The 17,872-nt window shown below is 46.8% G+C and overlaps 1 protein-coding gene and 1 long non-coding RNA gene across 5 annotated transcripts in view; one reads left to right on the top strand and one right to left on the bottom strand.

Moving 5' to 3' along the window:
• The window catches only part of agla (amylo-alpha-1, 6-glucosidase, 4-alpha-glucanotransferase a), a 123,896-nt gene that overhangs the window by 20,281 nt on the left and 85,743 nt on the right, over positions 1-17,872 (top strand). For 2 of the 4 annotated variants that reach the window (XM_052088360.1, XM_052088359.1), the window contains exons 4-7: positions 4,318-4,521; positions 5,807-5,988; positions 12,788-12,899; positions 16,730-16,856. In XM_052088360.1, coding sequence (XP_051944320.1) covers positions 4,318-4,521; positions 5,807-5,988; positions 12,788-12,899; positions 16,730-16,856 — 625 coding nt within the window. Of the gene's footprint in view, positions 1-4,317; positions 4,522-5,806; positions 5,989-6,771; positions 7,002-7,351; positions 7,449-7,880; positions 7,987-12,787; positions 12,900-16,729; positions 16,857-17,872 lie in introns of those variants that run through there. The other 2 variants (XM_052088361.1, XM_052088362.1) reach the window with 2 other exon arrangements.
• On the bottom strand, positions 5,844-6,288 carry LOC127616823 (uncharacterized). The gene is made up of 2 exons (XR_007967210.1): positions 6,174-6,288; positions 5,844-6,035 (listed from the first exon to the last, which is right to left on the bottom strand). It is a non-coding gene; the product is annotated as an uncharacterized LOC127616823 (long non-coding RNA).

The following is a 17,872-nucleotide window of genomic DNA, read 5'->3' as shown; positions in this document are numbered from 1 at the left end:
CGTATGAAACCAAGTTTCTCGGCTTAGTAATAGACTCAAAACTATGTTGGAAGCCACATATCGATAACGTAAAAAGAAAAATAGCCAATACCGTAGGGATTCTCTACAAAACCAAGGATGTGCTAAATAAGAGATCTTTGTACACATTATACTTTCATTATTATTACCATATATGACCTACTGTGTGGAAATATGTATATATAGGAAATGCCTGTAAAACAAACACACTCCCTATTCTAAAACTACAAAAAAAAACAATTTGAATTATTACTAGATCAAAATATACGGAACCCACAAATCCATTCATTCATTCATTCATCTTCCGAACCGCTTGATCCTCACTAGGGTCGCGGGGGGTGCTGGAGCCCATCCCAGCTGTCTCCGGGCAGTTGGTGGGGGACACACTGAATCGGTTGCCAGCCAATCATAGGGCACACACAGACGAACAACCATCCACGCTCACACTCACACCTAGGGACAATTTAGAGTGTTCAATCAGCCTGCCACGCATGTTTTTTGTATTGTGGGAGGAAACCGGAGCACCCGGAGAGACTCCACACAGGGAGGCCGGAGCTGGAATCGAACCCGGTACCTCTGCACTGTGAAGCCGACGTGCTAACCACCGGACTGCCGGGCCGCCACCCACAAATCCTATATTTATCAAATTAAATACAATGAAATTTTATGACCCCTCCATGAGCCGTCACCTGACCGTGGTGGAGGGGTTTGTGTGTCCCAATGATCCTAGGAACTAAGTTATCTGGGGCTTTATGCCCTTGGCAGGGTCACCAATCGCAAACAGGTCCTAGGTAAGGGACCAGACAAAACATGGCTCACAAGCCCCTTATAATAAATAAAATCAATGGCACTCAGTTTCCCTTCCCCGGACGCGGGTCACCGGGGCCCCCCCTCTGGAGCCAGGCCTGGAGGTGGGGCTTTTGGCGAGCACCTGGTGGCCGACCTACACCCATGGGGCCCGGCCGGGCTCAGCCCAATGAGGCAACATGGGTCCCCCTTCTCATGGTCTCACCAACCGTGGGAGGGGTCAAAGGGGTCAGGTGCAATGTGAGCTGGGCGGCAGCCAAAGGCGGGAACCCTGGCGGTCCGATCCTCGGCTGCAGAAGCTAGCTCTTGGGACATGGAATGTCACCTCTCTGGCAGGGAAGGAGCCCGAGCTGGTGTGTGAGGCACAGAAGTTCCGACTGGATATAGTCGGACTTGCCTCCACACACAGCCTGGGTTCTGGTACCAGTCCTCTCAAGAGGGGTTGGACTCTCTTCCACTGTGGAGTTGCTCACGGTGAGAGGCGCAGAGCAGGTGTGGGCATGCTCATTGCCCCCCTGCTCAGTGCCTGTACATTGGGGTTCACACCGGTATACGAGAGGGTTGCCTCCCTCCGCCTTCAGGTGGCGGGATGGGTCCCCCCATCAGAACTCGAGCGGTGTTTTGTTCTTGGACTTCTGTGCTCGTCACGGACTGTCCATAACGAACACCTTGTTCAAACATAAGGGTGTCCATATGCGCACTTGGCACCAGGACACCCTGGGCCGTAGTTCGATGATTGACTTTGTGGTTGTATCATCGGATTTGCGGCCGCATGTTTTCGACACTCGGGTGAAGAGAGGGGCAGAGCTGTCAACTGATCACCACCTGGTGGTGAGTAGGCTCCGATGGTGGGGGAAGATGCCGGTTCGTCCTGGCAGACGCAAACGTATTGTGAGGGTTTGTTGGGAGCTTCTGGCGGAATCCTATGTCAGAAGGAGTTTCAACTCCCACCTCTGACAGAGCTTTTCCCATGTTCCGGGGGAGGTGTGGGATATTGAGTCAGAGTGGACCATGTTCAGTACCTCTATTGTTGAGGCGGCCAATCTGAGTTGTGGCTGGAAGGTGGTTGGTGCCTGTCGTTGCGGCAACCCCCGTACTCACTGGTGGACACCAGCAGTAAGGGATGCCGTCAAGCTGAAGGAGTCCTATCGAGCCTTTATGGCCTGTGGGACCCCAGAGGCAGCTGATGGGTATCGACTGGCCAAGCGGAACGCAGCTTCGGTGGTCGCTCAGGCAAAGACCTGAGCGTGGGAAGAGTTTGGTGAGGCCATGGAAGCCGACTTCCGGATGGCTTCGAGGAAATTCTGGTCTACCATCCGATGTCTCAGGAGGGGGAAGCACTGCACCACTAACACTGTGTACAGTGGGGATGGGGCGCTGCTGACTTCCACTCGGGACGTTGTGAACCGGTGGGCAGAGTAGTTCGAAGACCTCCTCAACTCCACCAACAGGTCTTCCTTGGAGGAAGCAGAGTCTGAGGACCCTGAGGTGGGCTCTCCTATCTCTGTGGTTGAAGTCACAATGTGGTTAAAAAGCTCCTCGGTGGCAAGGCCCCAGGGGTGGATGAGATCCGCCCGGAGTTCCTCAAGGCTCTGGATGTTCCTCAAGGCTCTGGATGTTGTGGGGCTCTTCTGCAACATTGCATGGTCAACGGGGAGAGTGCCTCTGGATTGGCAGACCGGGGTGGTAGTCCCTCCTTTTAAAAATGGGGACCGGATGGTGTGTTCCAACTACAGAGGAATCACACTCCTCAGCCTCCCTGGTAAGGTCTATTCAGGGGTGCTGGAGAGGAGGGTCTGTCAGGAAGTCGAGCCTCAGATTGATGGGGGGCAGTGTGGTTTTCGTCCCGGCCGTGGAACAGTGAACCATCTCTACACCCTTAGCAGGGTTCTCGAGGGTATGTGGGAATTCGCCCAACCAGTCTACATGTGTTTTATGGACTTGGAGAAGGCATTTCACTGTGTCCGTCAAGGAGTTCTGTGGGGGGTGCTTCGTGGGTATGGGATACTGAACCCCCTGATACGGGTTGTTCGGTCACTATACCACCGATGTCAGAGTTTGGTTCGCATTGCTGGCAGTAAGTCGGAATCGTTTCCAGTGAGGGTAGACTCCGCCAATGCTGCCCATTGTCACCGATTCTGTTCATAACCTTTATGGACAGAATTTCTAGGCGCAGCCGAAGCGTTCAGTGGGTCCGTTTTGGTGGCCTCAGTATTGCATCCCTGCTTTTTGCAGAAGATGTGGTGCTGTTGGCTCCTTCAAACAGGGCTCTCCAACTCTCACTGGAGCATTTCGCAGCCGAGTGTGAAGCGGTTGGGATGAAAATCAGCACCTCCAAATCTGAAACCATGGTCCTCAGTCGGAAAAGGGTGGAGTGCCCCCTCCGGGTCGGGGGGAGATCTTGCCCCAAGTGGAGGAGTTTAAGTATCTTGGGGTCTTGTTCACGAGTGAGGGCAGGAGGGGGTGAGAGATTGACAGGCTGATCGGTGCAGCGTCTGCTGTGATGCGGACGTTGTATCGGTCTGTCGTGGTGAAGAAGAAGCTGAGCCAAAGGGCAAAGCTCTCAATTTACCGGTCGATCTACATTCCAACCCTCATCTATGGTCACGAGCTATGGGTCGTGACCGAAAGAATGAGATCCCGGATACAAGCGGCCGAAATGAGTTTTCTCCGCAGGGTGTCCGGGCTCTCCCTTAGAGATAAGGTGAGAAGCTCGGTCATCCGGGATGGGCTCAGAGTCGAGCCGCTTCTCCTCCACATCGAGAGGAGCCAGATGAGGTGGCTTGGGCATCTGATTCGGATGCCCCCTGAACGCCTCCCTGGTGAGGTGTTCCGGGCATGTCCCACCGGGAGGAGACCCCGAGGAAGACCCAGGACACGCTGGAGAGACTATGTCACCCAGCTGGCCTGGGAACGCCTCGGGATCCCCCGGGGAGAGCTGGAAGAAGTAGCTAGGGAGAGGGAAGTCTGGGCTTCCCTGCTAAAGCTGTTGCCCCCGCGACCCGGCCCCGGATAAGCGGTAGAAGATGGATGGATGGATGGATGGACTAAAAAAGTTACGCATACACACACGCACACACTCACTGATACACACACGCACACACACACAAATATCACTCGTGTCGTGGTAATTTCCTTCTCTGCGGACTGCTTCTCATTTTCCCGCTCATTTTTAAGTGGCGCAGCGCACGAGAGGGTCCGACTAGAATGTTAAATCACGCACTTTGGTTCCACCTTTCGCATCGGCGACTTGGCACAACTGCGTAATCTGTGCTCGGAGGGGCGGCCACAGGGGGGGCCAGAATCGGTGCTACAGGGGCACTGGCCCCCGTTGCCCCCCCCCCCCCCCGAACTGCCACTGTTGTTACCTGGAAAATTGATTCATTTTCACCCCTGCTTTTGCTGTGTTGCTGTTTTCTTTTTCCGGAAGTGTGGCAGTCAAGCTATACAATGTGATATGTGAGCGATGTATATGTTTATTTTATTTTCTAGGGTACAACATGATCCATTTCACGCCTATGCAGACGCTAGGAGAATCCAGGTCATGTTACTCCTTGGCAGACCAGCTTACCTTTAGCCCTGAGTTCAGCCCAGATGGCCAAAACTATAGCTGGACTGATGTGGGGGCATTGGTGGAGAAGTTGAAGAAAGAATGGAACATACTGTGTATAACTGATGTGGTGTACAACCACACTGGTAGGTAACTAAATATGTGTTAATGTGTGTTATACACATATACGGTTTGGTCCGGAAGTATTTAGACACTGCCATAGTTTTTGTGATTTTGTCTCAATACACAATCACAAGGGTTTGATTGTAAAATGAATCAATTATCAATTGATGGATAGAAAAGTCCATAGTAATCTAAAGAAGGTGGGCATATCTTTGTCAAAATCTACAGCCGAGAGACTTTTTGGATACACTGGGTTAAATATGATGCAAACCAATTGTAAAATTTTAAAACACAGGAAAGGCATACTGGAGCAGAACAGCATTTATTTAAAGCCTCCCATTGAAGGCATTTTTCTGACAGATGAATTCAAGATCAACTTGTATCACTCTTTGTAAATTTGCTTTCTTTCAGAATAATTAACCATCTCTAAACATTCAGATTGTTTTTTGATTGTGGTCATGGAAATAATATTTGTCACAAAAAGCGTCCCGGGACCCTAGTGAGGATCAAGCGGTTAGGAAGATGAATGAATGAATGAATGAATGAATGAATGAATGAATGAATGAATGAATGAAAAAAGCGTTGTATAAAATATATAACGTGCAATTTTAGGAATACATTTCATTCCAATCATTGCCAAATTGCCAAAATGATCGAATACTTTAAAATCACGCAGGAATAATTCATTTAACAAAGAGGATTTTATTTTCATGCAAGATGGTTCTCCTCCACGTTTTGCTTTTGGTGTATATGAATGGCAGAATGCTCACTGCCCTAGGGAATGGCCAGGTCATCATGGTCGACATGCGTGGCCTGCCAAAAGTCCTGACTTTACACCCTGCAACTTTTCACTTTGGGGGTTGGTTCAAGGAGCAAGTCTACTTACCAAATTGACAACTTTGGAAAAACTTGAAGGACGAAATATTTTGTCTTTTATTCCATAAGACTTCTTCGTGAAATCTGTTAACGCGGTTCCTAATCGGCTTGAGAAGCTGATGGCAAATGTTGGCGCCCAATTCTTGACATTAGTGATAAAAATAAATTACAAGTTACTTTTCAATTACCCTGTATATCTCAAGACAAATTTATTTAAATGGCTCTTAAGGACAAAAGATTCACAAGCCCACCTTTTATCAAGAATAACAACACCTCCCTTATCTAACTCCGCCCTCTATATCCACATTTTATGAACAGACTTGCGCTGGGCACAAAAATAGGGCCCTATGTATCTGTGTGAGTGAAGGAAATGTTCCACTGCGTGAGCCAACTGATGATGATTTAGGTCACAGTTTATTTTTCTATTTTCAGCCGCTAATAGCAAGTGGATCTTGGAGCATCCAGAATGTGGTTACAACCTGGTGAACACTCCCCATCTACGTCCAGCCTGGGTCTTGGACAGAGCTCTCTGGCATTTAACCACTAGAATCATAGACGGACGGTACAAGGACAGTGGCCTTTCTGCAAATATCACCAATAAAAATCAACTGAATGTAAGTGCATTATTGCTTTTAACACTTTGTTTTAGATTGTTGTCAAACTTAGAGGAAACATATTGGCACTTCAGTGCCTAGTGAGGATCAAGCGGCTCGGAAGATGAATGAATGAATGAATGCTTATCCCTCTTTCGTCAGCTAAATTTGCATTCACCTCTGGTGAATTCCGTTGATTGGGTTACCTATCTATATAAGGTCCATAGTTGACGGCACATGTCGGAGCACAAAAATCATGAAGTCAGAGGAGTTTTCTGCTGACCTCTGAAACAGAATTGTTTAGAGCAGTGTTTCTCAAATAGTGGGGTGCGAGGCTCCGTCAAGGGGGGGCCCGTTTGACCTTGGGGAACATGCTTTTTAAAAATTTTTTACTGTCCTAAAATAACATGCAGTTGCACCTCCATTACGTTAGGGAGCAGTGGCGCTCTCATTGGCAGAGTTTGCGCACGGAGCATTCTCAGGGAGGAAATATGACGAGGCATATGTAGCACTTGGCTTCAATGTGACTGCGGTGGCAGACGAGTAAAGATTGATGTGCTTACTGTGTTCAAATATTTTGGTAGCGGACAGAATGAAGCCTAATAAATTAAGGCATCACTTAAAGACATTACACCCCAATCACGCTCATAAGGTGCTTGAGGAAAATGCTGGGAGTAAAATCTATTGAGTGGAAAATCAAGAGGCGAGTGTTGCAAAGAATCGGACATGTGATGCGCATGGGAAATGAAAGAGTAACAAAAGTGATTGTATTAGGGTTGTGGGAGGAACTGGAAGGAATGGAAGATGATGGGAGGCAAAAGGAAGACGGTGTTGTACTGGAAGAGAGTAATGAGGAATGAAGGAATGGACTGAACAGAGGTGGAGTTATTAACGAGTGACAGAGAAGGATGGAAGCGGAGAGTGAGTGAGCGTATGGATCACCTGTATAAATGGGAAAATCAGAAGGGTCACAGATATGAGGTGGGAAGGAACGAGGAAATACTGGAGAGGAATGCTAGGAGGGTGAATGATGGGTTGTGTTAGGGTTTGGATGTGACCCCAATAGCACGACAACAGGCAGGTATCGTGGAAGCCAACACTTGGCGTAGTTTATTTAAGAGTCTTCACAAACTCACTCAGGGAGAAGCACGAGGAGTCCACAAGGAAATGTCCGCACAACGAATAATAAGCTGCAGGAGACGGCAACAGAGTCCACTGGTGTGGTGACGGCACAAACGTGCACTGGGGAATGGTCTGTGAGTCAATTTGTACCAGTCCAAACGAGCAGATAGGCAACAGGTTGGTGATGAGCTGATGAGTCTCAGGTGTGAGGTGCAGAGCACCCTGGCTGAGGAGGCTGCCTGGCTGGCCCCGGCCATAACAGGTTGGAATGTAGGTACGAGGGGTGCGGAAAAGTGTGCAGGAGTAGAGCTGGTCTAACCATGCACGAAAAACGGATGCACTGCAGGAATGATGAACAGGTGAAGTTTGAGTGTGGGAAATGTGGGAGGATGTTTGGGTCGAAAGGGAATAAGATAAGTCACGAAAGGAGTTGTACGGGAGGAGCGTATGAGGAGAAGGGAGAGAGGAGACAGTGTGGAGGGTGTGAAAGGTGGGTGACAAAAGCAAACTATGCCAGACACGTGAGTGGGTGTGAAAGAGTGGAAAGAGAGAATGAGGAGGAGAGGGGAGGAGGGAGAAGGGATGAAGCGGATGTGACGCGTGGAGTGGGAATCGGGGAGGACGAAGAGCAATTGGGGAGGAGGGGGGTTATGGAGTGAGAAGGGTGGCTTGCGGGAGGTGTGAGAAAGGAATTGTTGGCGGGGAACCTCACAAGGCACCAGCGGGACTCGTGCCAGGTGTGGGACCCTGGAGGGGGGGGGGGCAAGTCCCTGACGGAGGCCGACTGCCCAGGATCAGAGACAGGAGTAGCCTCGTGTGGTGGGATGCCTCCGAGTGCCTCCGAGGGCTCTTGGGCCCCAGACGCGGCTAAATGCACACCAGCCGGCGGGGAAGGAGGTGGGGTCTCACCGTAAGGTGAGGCGCCCAAGGCTCGCTCGGCCGTAACGGAGGGGAGTGGGAGGAAACTCTTTGCGTGTCAGTGCAAATCCACCTCTTCTGTCCATGCAGGAAAGATGAATGTTGCTAACTTGATGACCACTCTTGGCATTGTTGCAAGTCTCTTTTTTCAAGAATAGTCACTACAGGCATCACTAAATATAGGGACAATGTAGCTAATTTGACAACACTACAGACCGTACACACGCATGCACATGAAAATAAAAGCTGTTCTCCTTTTTTTTTCCTCACGGTGAAAAGATCAGATGTTACCTGCGAGTTCTACATGGCCTTGGTTTTTTGCAAAATACATGAGCCTTCGGCATACATTTTAGATGTATTGCTGTGCGTCTACACAGAATAAGAAAGGTAAACCAGTCATTGTAGAATCATTACACAACTCTGAGTGACCTTTTTTTTTTTAGCTTCCGCTTGAAAAGCCCTCCGCATACAGTGGAACCTCAAGTTATGACCATCCCTTTTTACAAACAATTAATTACGCACAAAATATTGGGAGAAAAATGATCACCATCCATCCATCCATCTTCTACCGCTTATCCGGGGCCGGGTCGCGGGGGCAACAGCTTTAGCAGGGAAGCCCAGACTTCCCTCTCCCTAGCTACTTCTTCCAGCTCTCCCCGGGGGATCCCGAGGTGTTCCCAGGCCAGCCGGGTGACATAGTCTCTCCAGCGTGTCCTGGGTCTTCCTCGGGGTCTCCTCCCGGTGGGACATGCCCGGAACACCTCACCAGGGAGGCGTTCAGGAGGCATCCGAATCAGATGCCCAAGCCACCTCATCTGGCTCCTCTCGATGTGGAGGAGAAGCGGCTCGACTCGGAGCCCCTCCCGGATGACCGAGCTTCTCACCTTATCTCTAAGGGAGTGCCCTGACACCCTGCGGAGAAAACTCATTTCGGCCGCTTGTATCCGGGATCTCGTTCTTTCGGTCACGACCCATAGCTCGTGACCATAGATGAGGGTTGGAACGCAGATCGACCGGTAAATTGAGAGCTTCGCCCTTTGGTTCAGCTCCTTCTTCACCACAACAGAGGGTAGGACTCCGCCAAGGCCGCCCTTTGTCACCGATTCTGTTCATAACCTTCATGGACAGAATCTCTAGGCGCAGCCGAAGCGGTGAGGGGGTCCGTTTTGGTGGCCTCAGTATTGCATCCCTGCTTTTTGCAGATGATGTGGTGCTGTTGGCTCCTTCAAACAGGGCTCTCCAACTCTCACTGGAGCGTTTCGCAGCTGAGTGTGAAGCGGTTGGGATGAAAATCAGCACCTCGAAATCTGAAACCATTGTCCTCAGTCGGAAAAGGGTGGAGTGCCCCCTCCGGGTCGGGGGGGAGATCTTGCCCCAAGTGGAGGAGTTTAAGTATCTTGGGGTCTTGTTCACGAGTGAGGGCAGGAGGGGGTGAGAGATTGACAGGCTGATCGGTGCAGCGTCTGCTGTGATGCGGACGTTGTATCGGTCTGTCGTGGTGAAGAAGAAGCTGAGCCAAAGGGCAAAGCTCTCAATTTACCGGTCGATCTACATTCCAACCCTCATCTATGGTCACGAGCTATGGGTCGTGACCGAAAGAATGAGATCCCGGATACAAGCGGCCGAAATGAGTTTTCTCCGCAGGGTGTCCGGGCTCTTTCTCCAGAATTTTCGAGATGAAGGGAAGATGGGAAATGGAGCGTAGGTTATTGAAGTCATTGGGATCTAAACAGGTTTTTTCAGGATTGGGGTGACAGCTGCAGTTTTGAAGAGCACAGGAACAATTCCAGTCGGCAGAGAGGAATGGATAATGGCTGAGATGAAGGGAAGCAGAGAGGGTAGGCAGGATTTGACCAGAACTGCGGGGAGGGGATCGAGCTGACAGCAGGAAGTCTTGGATTTAATGATGAGGTCTGAAATTGATGAGAGATGGGGGAGTTCAAAAGAAGAGAACAGTTTGCAAGGGATGAGAAGGTCAGAGGAGGGGAAAGGTACAGAGGAGGCCAGATGCTGGTGGATTCTGTTGATTTTTTTGTTGAAAAAGAGGAGAAGTGCGTTGCAGGTGTCACGAGAGTAAAAGTGAGGTGGTAGGGAGTCAGGAGGTTGAGTGATTCTGTTCCAAAGGGAAAAGAGAGTCTTAGTATTTCCAGCATTGGAGCAGATGAGTCCGGAGTACTAATGTGATTTTGCTTGAGAGATGGAATCCTTGTAGAGGGATAGTTGAGCTGCATAGATGTCCTTGTGAGCAGTGAGGCCGGTTTTCCTATAAAGTCTCTCAAGCTGCCGGGTTTGGGATTTCAAAGAACGTAGATGAGGGGTGAACCAAGGGGCAGACCGAGTAAAAAGGACAGAGCGGGACTTGACAGGGGCGAGCGTATTGAGGATGCTGGTGAGACCAGAGTTATATCGGAAAACCAAATCATCAGGAGTGGAGTCAATGTCCGGAGTCAGGGTGGTCAGCCATGCAGTGAGAGAGTCAATGTTGATGTCTTTAATATTACGGTAAACAATGGTCCGGGGTGATTTGGCAGTTGAGAGCTGGAGTGTAATGTTGAATGAGATAAGGAAGTGGTCCGTTATTGGAAGTTCGTCAGCAGTACAGTTGGAGGGGGAAATACCAGAGCAGCAGATCAGATCCAGGGTGTGACCTTTGATGTGTGTGGGAAAATCTACAAATTGATCAAAACCAAAACTGTTAATTGAAGAAGTGAAGTCAATGGTGAGAGGAAGAGCAGTGTTGTCCATGTGTATATTAAAATCTCCCAGGATTATTACATTTGGTGACAGAGAGGAGAGATGGGTGAGGACAGTAGACACTTCATTTAAAAAGTCGCGGTGGGGTTTGGGGGAGCGGTACACTGTGGCAATAATCGTGGGAATGGGACCGGATATTTGACAGGCAAGGCATTCAAAGGAGGAAAGTGGCGGGAGAGAACCCGGAAGTACTTTCCACTTCTTGCGGTATACTATCGCGAGTCCTCCTCCGCGACCAGAATCGCGGGGCTTGGAAATGTAAACAAATCCCGGGGGAGTGGAATCGTTCAACTGTGAGAAGTCCCCGGGAGTTTGCCAGGTTTCATTTAAGCAAAGAATGTCAAGCTTACGGTGCGTGAGGATATCTTGACTGAGATTACCCTTCCCAGTAAGCGAACGGATGTTAAGTAGCCCAAAGTTGACGGCGGCAGTCTCGCTGCTGCGGGGGCCGTTAGCCGACCTAGCCAAGCCGGCTAACGCACGATGGTCGATGGATCGGCCGGCGTATCTGGATGGCCGACGGGAGGAAGACCAGAAGGAGATGATTGTGTTGGATCGGTTGAGGCAAAAGCCCCGACGAGACCCACGATGAATATATTTCCGGGAAGGAAAGCAAACGATGTCCCGGAGCCGGTGTAGAGCATGAGGAGGGCCCAGCCATTGGAAGCGGAGCCGAAGGAGCTCGGCCACCGAGTACTGGAGCAGACCCTTGACAGGTCGATGGAGGAGCGACAGGTTGACAGGTAGGAAGCTAAGACGCCGGGACGAAACAGTCGAAGATAGTTGAGAGTGCGAGGCAGTTGTGAATGGGGGCTGGGTGGAATGACTGTGAGATGATGATAGTGATAGTGATAGTGATTCCATGCGAAACAGTAAAACAATCGAGCGTAAAAACACCGTAAAAACACCGTAAAACACAAATGTTTGTGGGAGAGCAGCGGCAGCCAAAACGCACCAGCGTTCACTCTACCCGGAAGTCCCAGAATGCAACAGCACAGGTTAAGGGCACGCTTTACCATAATTTCTGTTTTCATTCATTATCCAAGCCGCATATTCTCACTAGAGTTGCTGGTACGCTGGAGCCTGTGCCAGATGTCTTGGGGCAGTAGGCGGGGTACACCATGAACTCCTTGCCAGCCAATCGGAGGGCACATGTGGACAAACAACCGTTTACACTCACAATTACACCGAGGAACAATTTTGAGTGTTCCATGAAACTACAATGTTTGTTTTTTTAGAATGTGGGAGGAAACCGGAGTACCCAGAGAAAACCCACACAGGCATGTGGACAACATGCAAACTCGACACAGGAATAATATCCTCAAAAATCTGGAATGGTATTTGAGGCGTTGTGTTAGACTGGTTCAAAATCTATCTGCATAATAGACAACAGTTTATTAAGTTGTGTGATGTTTCCTCATCTTTTTTGGATGTTGTTTGTGGCGTCTCGCAACGGTCATTTTGGTGCCCTAAACTATTTTTTGTTGTTGTATATAAATGATGTTTGCAAGTTATGACACTGGTATTGTTTGCTGATGACAGGGTTCAAGAACATACATTTCTATATACTGTATATGTACACACAAATATATATGTCTATTCCTCACCCTTCCTTAGCTGTTTAATTGATTAATAGATTGAATAATTTTTCTGTATTGTGCTGTATTTATTTTAACTAAGCACCAATTAAAAACAACTTGAACATATATTTACTAGGTGGCTGCAATGAAGTAATTCTTTGTCAATTAATTTCAGTGGCAAACATTGCTTCGATCCCACTTTTGATGAGTCAACCAAACCAAACTTCAACAGGATATTGTTTGTCCACTGAATGCATTCAATTTTTCAAAAAAATGTGTTTTAGCTATATAATGGTGTATACCATTTGGATTTCAAAATGATTACAAAAATGTTTGTGTGTGTGTGTGTGTGTGCGCGTGTGTGTGTGTGTGTGTGTGTGTGTGTGTGTGTGTGTGTGTGTGTGTGTGTGTGTGTGTGTGTGTGTGTGTGTGTGTGTGTGTGTCAGGAGATCCGAAGTGTGCTGTGGCAGGATGTGTATCCTCAGATCAAACTGTGGGAGTTCTACCAGGTCAAAGTGGACAGCGCTGTGGAGCAGTTCAGAACTCTCTTACAAAATGGTCTGTACAACTCTGCGTTTCTAAATTAGCTCCTTTCTGTTAATGTCCATGTTGTTCATTGAGGCAGAACACAGCTTTTCATGATAATGATATTTGGTAAAATTCCTTCCTGTAAACAGGTCATGATTGTTTCAGGAGAAATGTCACAATTTGTGTTATACGTAGTTGTTATGTTCAAATGCCGTTGGAAAAATGTGTCCTTTAAGGGGTTTTTGGATGCACAAAGTTTGAGACCCTTTAATCTATGTAATTGTTCGGATCCAGATTTAATACAATATCATCTTACGTAGGGTGAGAGTGAGGAGGGACACCCAAAGCGAGCGATGGACACATGCATCCATTACTGCCTGGACAGCACACACACAAGAAATCCACTTCCGTGCTTACTGTCAAGTATATATGGACAGTACACATTTGTGTTTTTGAACCTTAGGTGACCATTTTTATAAATTCAAAATTACCTGTGGATGAAATAGCAAAGCTTGTTGTAAAAAAAAAAAATAATAATAATAATAATACATTTTATTTGTGGGCGCCTTTCTAAGAACTCAAGGACACCTTACAACAAGCAGTTAAAAAAACACAAATACAATGTTAAAAACAACATCAAATAGAATAAGATAAAATAAAACAAAATAGAGACAATGGATTTATGGTCAGAGTGAATAAGCTTGTCTAAACAGATGTGTTTTGAGGCTGGATTTGAAATGTGTTAATTAGTCTGTGTTACGAAGGTCAGCAGGGAGTGTGTTCCAGAGCTGGGGAGCAGAGCGACTGAAGCCTCTGTTTCCCATGGTGACGAGACGAGCAGGGGGGACAGTGAGGAGGAAGAGCGAAGAGAGCGGACAGGTGTAGGAATATGGATGAGGTCAGACAGGTATGGAGGGGCAAGGTTATGGATGGCTTTGAATGTAAGGGGCAGGATTTTATATTGAATGTGGTGTATAATGGGGAGCCAGTGGAGATGTTGGAGGACAGGTGTAATATGGTTTATGGATGGTGTGAGCGTGATAATGCGAGCGGCTGAATTATGGACCAGCTGAAGCTTATGGAGAGTTTTTTGAGGGAGACAGAGTGTCAGGTTTGTCCAATTTGACACTCAGGAATAAACAAAAGGAGGAGACAGGAGACTCGATTCTGGTACCAGGAGTGAACGAGGAGAAGCGTTCGGTTTCAGTTCTCGGCACGTAACCCTCACAATCTCCCCCTTCACCTCCTCATTTATTGGGAAAGCTACTACATAGGTGTGTCCAACCTAAAGGGTGGAGGCTGTTGAACACACACTGAACTTGTTTGACTGTGTGTGTATGTGAGTGCATGTGTGCAATTGTCACAAAAACATCACGCCGCAGCTGGTGTTGATGGCTCCATTCACTGTTCACCCTTGCTCACTCTTTAGTCTTAACACTTATCTCTTCTCAACCACGTCCTCGGAAAGATGGTTGCGTCCCTAAACTTCCACACAGTGCACCAAGCATTCTTGATTATAAAAGTGAGTATGTAATGGATAAATGTGAGTACATAATAAAGAATGTATCTTTATTAAAAGCAGAAGCGTTCTTCATTGCAGGCATAGTCAATTAATGATTGCAAGCATAAGCGTTCTTTGCAAGCATGATCAATTTATCATGTCAGGCATAAGCGAATGTATGATGACTAAAAATAATCAATCCAACACCGAGCGGGAGGGAGTTACAGTAATCAAGTAATCAATATTGATATGCCAAAATCACCCAGTGAGTTTTAGCAAACGGATTTTGATTTTAATCAAACACACTAATTGTTGAGAGTGATGGCACAACCCAAAGTCTCAAATTTTCGGTCAATCAGAACAACAGCCATATGTTTGTTATGTTTTATATGTTTGGCAAGAAGGGGTGTGGCTACCTTCCTTTAAACCCTTATATCTCAGAAACTAAGTATTCCAAATCTGCAATAACTTCAAAAATGGTTGCATATTTTAGAAACCTAATCTTTTGAGCTACTTTGTATAATTTGACCTTGAAATTGACATGTCGATCACATGACCGAAAAAAGGTTATTCATGAAATGTAATGTCTTAAGTGTTGTCCAGAACATATAAAAGTTTCAAATACTGTATGTATTGTTTTTTTTTTGTTTTTGGTTTTGCAGCAATAAGGAGTCAACGTATCCATACCCCCAGATATTCATTGAACATTCGTTGAAAGTTGATTATTCAATGAATTGATACTTTGAATTCTTATTGCTGCCAAACCAAAAAAATGAACATCTGAATCTTTTATGTTTTAGAGAACATGTGAGAGATTGAACTTCAAAAAAAAAAGTTGAGTGCATATGATCCACAAGGTCAAAAGGTAAAGTGATTTAAATACACCCCAATCTTCTGAACAATTACGGATTTGGAATCCTAGTTCGATTCCCTCTCCAACAATAGCTGTTTTGTGAAGACTGGCCCAATAGTTCCTGAGACACAAGAAAGTGTTTGGGCGCCTTTTTGCCAAAAAGATAAAAAATTGGCAGGCCATAGCTCCCAACCCCCTGCTCTGATTGTCCTCAAATTAGAGTACAGCAATTTGGTCAAAATGAAAACCTGTTTGGTTAAAATGTTCTGATTTTTTGGGGGGGGATTTCACATGGAGTCAACCGTTTTACGATGGGCTGCGATCCGCCACAAGGGACATGGTCGAATGCTTTCTCCAAATCCACAAAACACATGTCGACCGGTTGAATGGACTTCTATGCACTCCCGAGGGTGCAGAGCTGGTTCCACGGCCAGGACAAAACTCGCCCTTATCCTCTTAAATCTGATAACCCCCCTCAACATTATCCCCGAATAAAGTGTAATCCGCATGTAGTTGTAGCACACCCTCGAGTCATCCTCCTTAACAAGGGACCACCGCCCCAGTCTGCAAATCCAGAGGTGCTGCCCTGGATGTCCACCAGACATTGCAGCGGATTGTCCACCAGTAAGAGCCCTACCCCATCCAGGCTTATCACAAAGACCTTTTTAACCATTTTGGTGGATCAACCGTGACAATGAAGAGCTCACCTGAAAGACCCCAGACTCTGCTTCCTCATGTGAAGGCGTGTCTGTGTAATTGAGAAGGTCTTCAAATTCTTCTGCGTTCATCGATCTAGTCAAGTCAAGTCAAGTCAACAGTATTTATAGAGCACTTTCAAACAGCCATCGCTGCATACAAAGTGCTGTACATGGAGCGATTTAACATATACAATAAACAGTAAGACGAATCAGTAATAAGTAATAAGTAATAAGGCGGTAGAAAGCACCAAGCAGTAAAAACAATAGCAAATCTAAGTCATGCTGAGTCAAACGCCAAAGAATACAAGTGAGTTTTGAGGAGGGATTTAAAGATGGGCAGCGAGGAGGCTTGCCGAATGTTCAGTGGGAGGTCATTCCAGAGAGATGGACCAGCAACAGAAAAGGCTCGATCCCCTCTGAGCCTCAGTTTAGTTCTTGGTACGTCTAGCAAAGACTGGTCCACAGACCTGAGGCGCCGGGCAGGGGTGTAGGGGCGTATGAGCTCAGAGAGGTAAGGTGGCGCGAGATTATTCAGAGATTTGAAAACAAAGAGGAGGATCTTAAAAATAATTCTAAAATGAATGGGGAGCCAGTGAAGGGATGCCAAAGTAGGAGTTATATCCATCCATTCTTCCATTGCACAGCAGCCTCAGAAGAGAGATCCAAACTCTTTTCATCCTCTCCAGCCAGCTCTTCCAAAGGGATGCAGAGGTGTCCCCAGCATACCTGAGACACAGTCTTTCCAGCGTGTCCCAGGTCTTAATAATCTGATGAATATGTGTCACATATACCATGTCTGTATTTCAAGGTGCGAAACCAGACCATAATAAGACTGGAGGAAAAAATGGCCTTATCATCATCCAGGACCCTGGTTGGCGACGTTATGGCAACTCAGTGGATATGAACTCTGCTCTAGAAACCTTTGTACCTCACAGGTAAGACACATTTTAACACAGCTCATTGTAGAAATGTATGTGTGCCATCAAATTCAATATTTGATATTCTGGATCTTTTGACCAGAGCTGAAAAAATTAGTTTTTTTTTCTTCTTCCCTGTTTGTGTTTTATCATATAACTGATTTGAGAATTATCTTTTCACGCAAATTTTCAAGCCACAAAAGGACATTTCAAGCATGGACAAATTACAAATAACAATTTGCACATGTCTTGAAACCTATATTTCTTTTTTTGTTATTAAACTTTTTATTGAATTTTTTCAAACAGTTAGAAAAAAGAAAAACATTGTCACGTGTTGAAGTACATAGAACCACACCAGTTCCGGGCATCAAAATAGTACATACATACATTGACATCCCTGTAAAACGGGTTACTATTACTGCCCTCCCACTTATACAATGTCCTGAACACTGTGCCATATGAGTAGAAAAGTAATGAAATAAAATAAAATAATAATAAACAAAATAAACTTGAGTGAAATGGGGCCAATAGGGTAACTCAACTATCTGTTCAAGCACTACCTTAGGTTTCCGTAAATTTTATCCAGGTATCCCATAATGTCTCAAATTTTTCTTGTTCTCCTCGAAGAGTAAATGTCAGTTTCTCCATTTCAAAAATTTCCCCAACCACCTTAGTCCAGTCTTTGACTGTTGGGGGATCTGTCGTCAGCCATCTTCTTGTGATTGCCTTTTTGCTCGCTAACAGTAAGATGTTGTAGGTGTATTTCTGAGCAAACTTAATGGTGGAGTCAGGTTCCAGTCCCAAGTACAGGGCTTCAAAGGTCGGAGGGACCACTGTTCCCGTAATCCTACCCATAGTCAGCCTTGTCTCTTCCCAGTATTTGGAGATGACCGGGCATTCCCAAAACACATGAAAATGTGAGGCTTTGCTATTACCGCAGGATCTCCAACAGGCTATATTCATTCCTTGTGAAGTCCCTTGGGCCGGAACTCTAAAAAACCTGACGACATTCTTCCACCCAAATTCCCTCCAAG

This window comes from Hippocampus zosterae, chromosome 15 (genome assembly GCF_025434085.1).
Source record: "Hippocampus zosterae strain Florida chromosome 15, ASM2543408v3, whole genome shotgun sequence".
Lineage (NCBI taxonomy): Eukaryota > Metazoa > Chordata > Actinopteri > Syngnathiformes > Syngnathidae > Hippocampus > Hippocampus zosterae.
The sequence above is the reverse complement of the archived record's forward strand: the minus strand, read 5'-3'. Positions and strand labels throughout refer to the sequence as shown.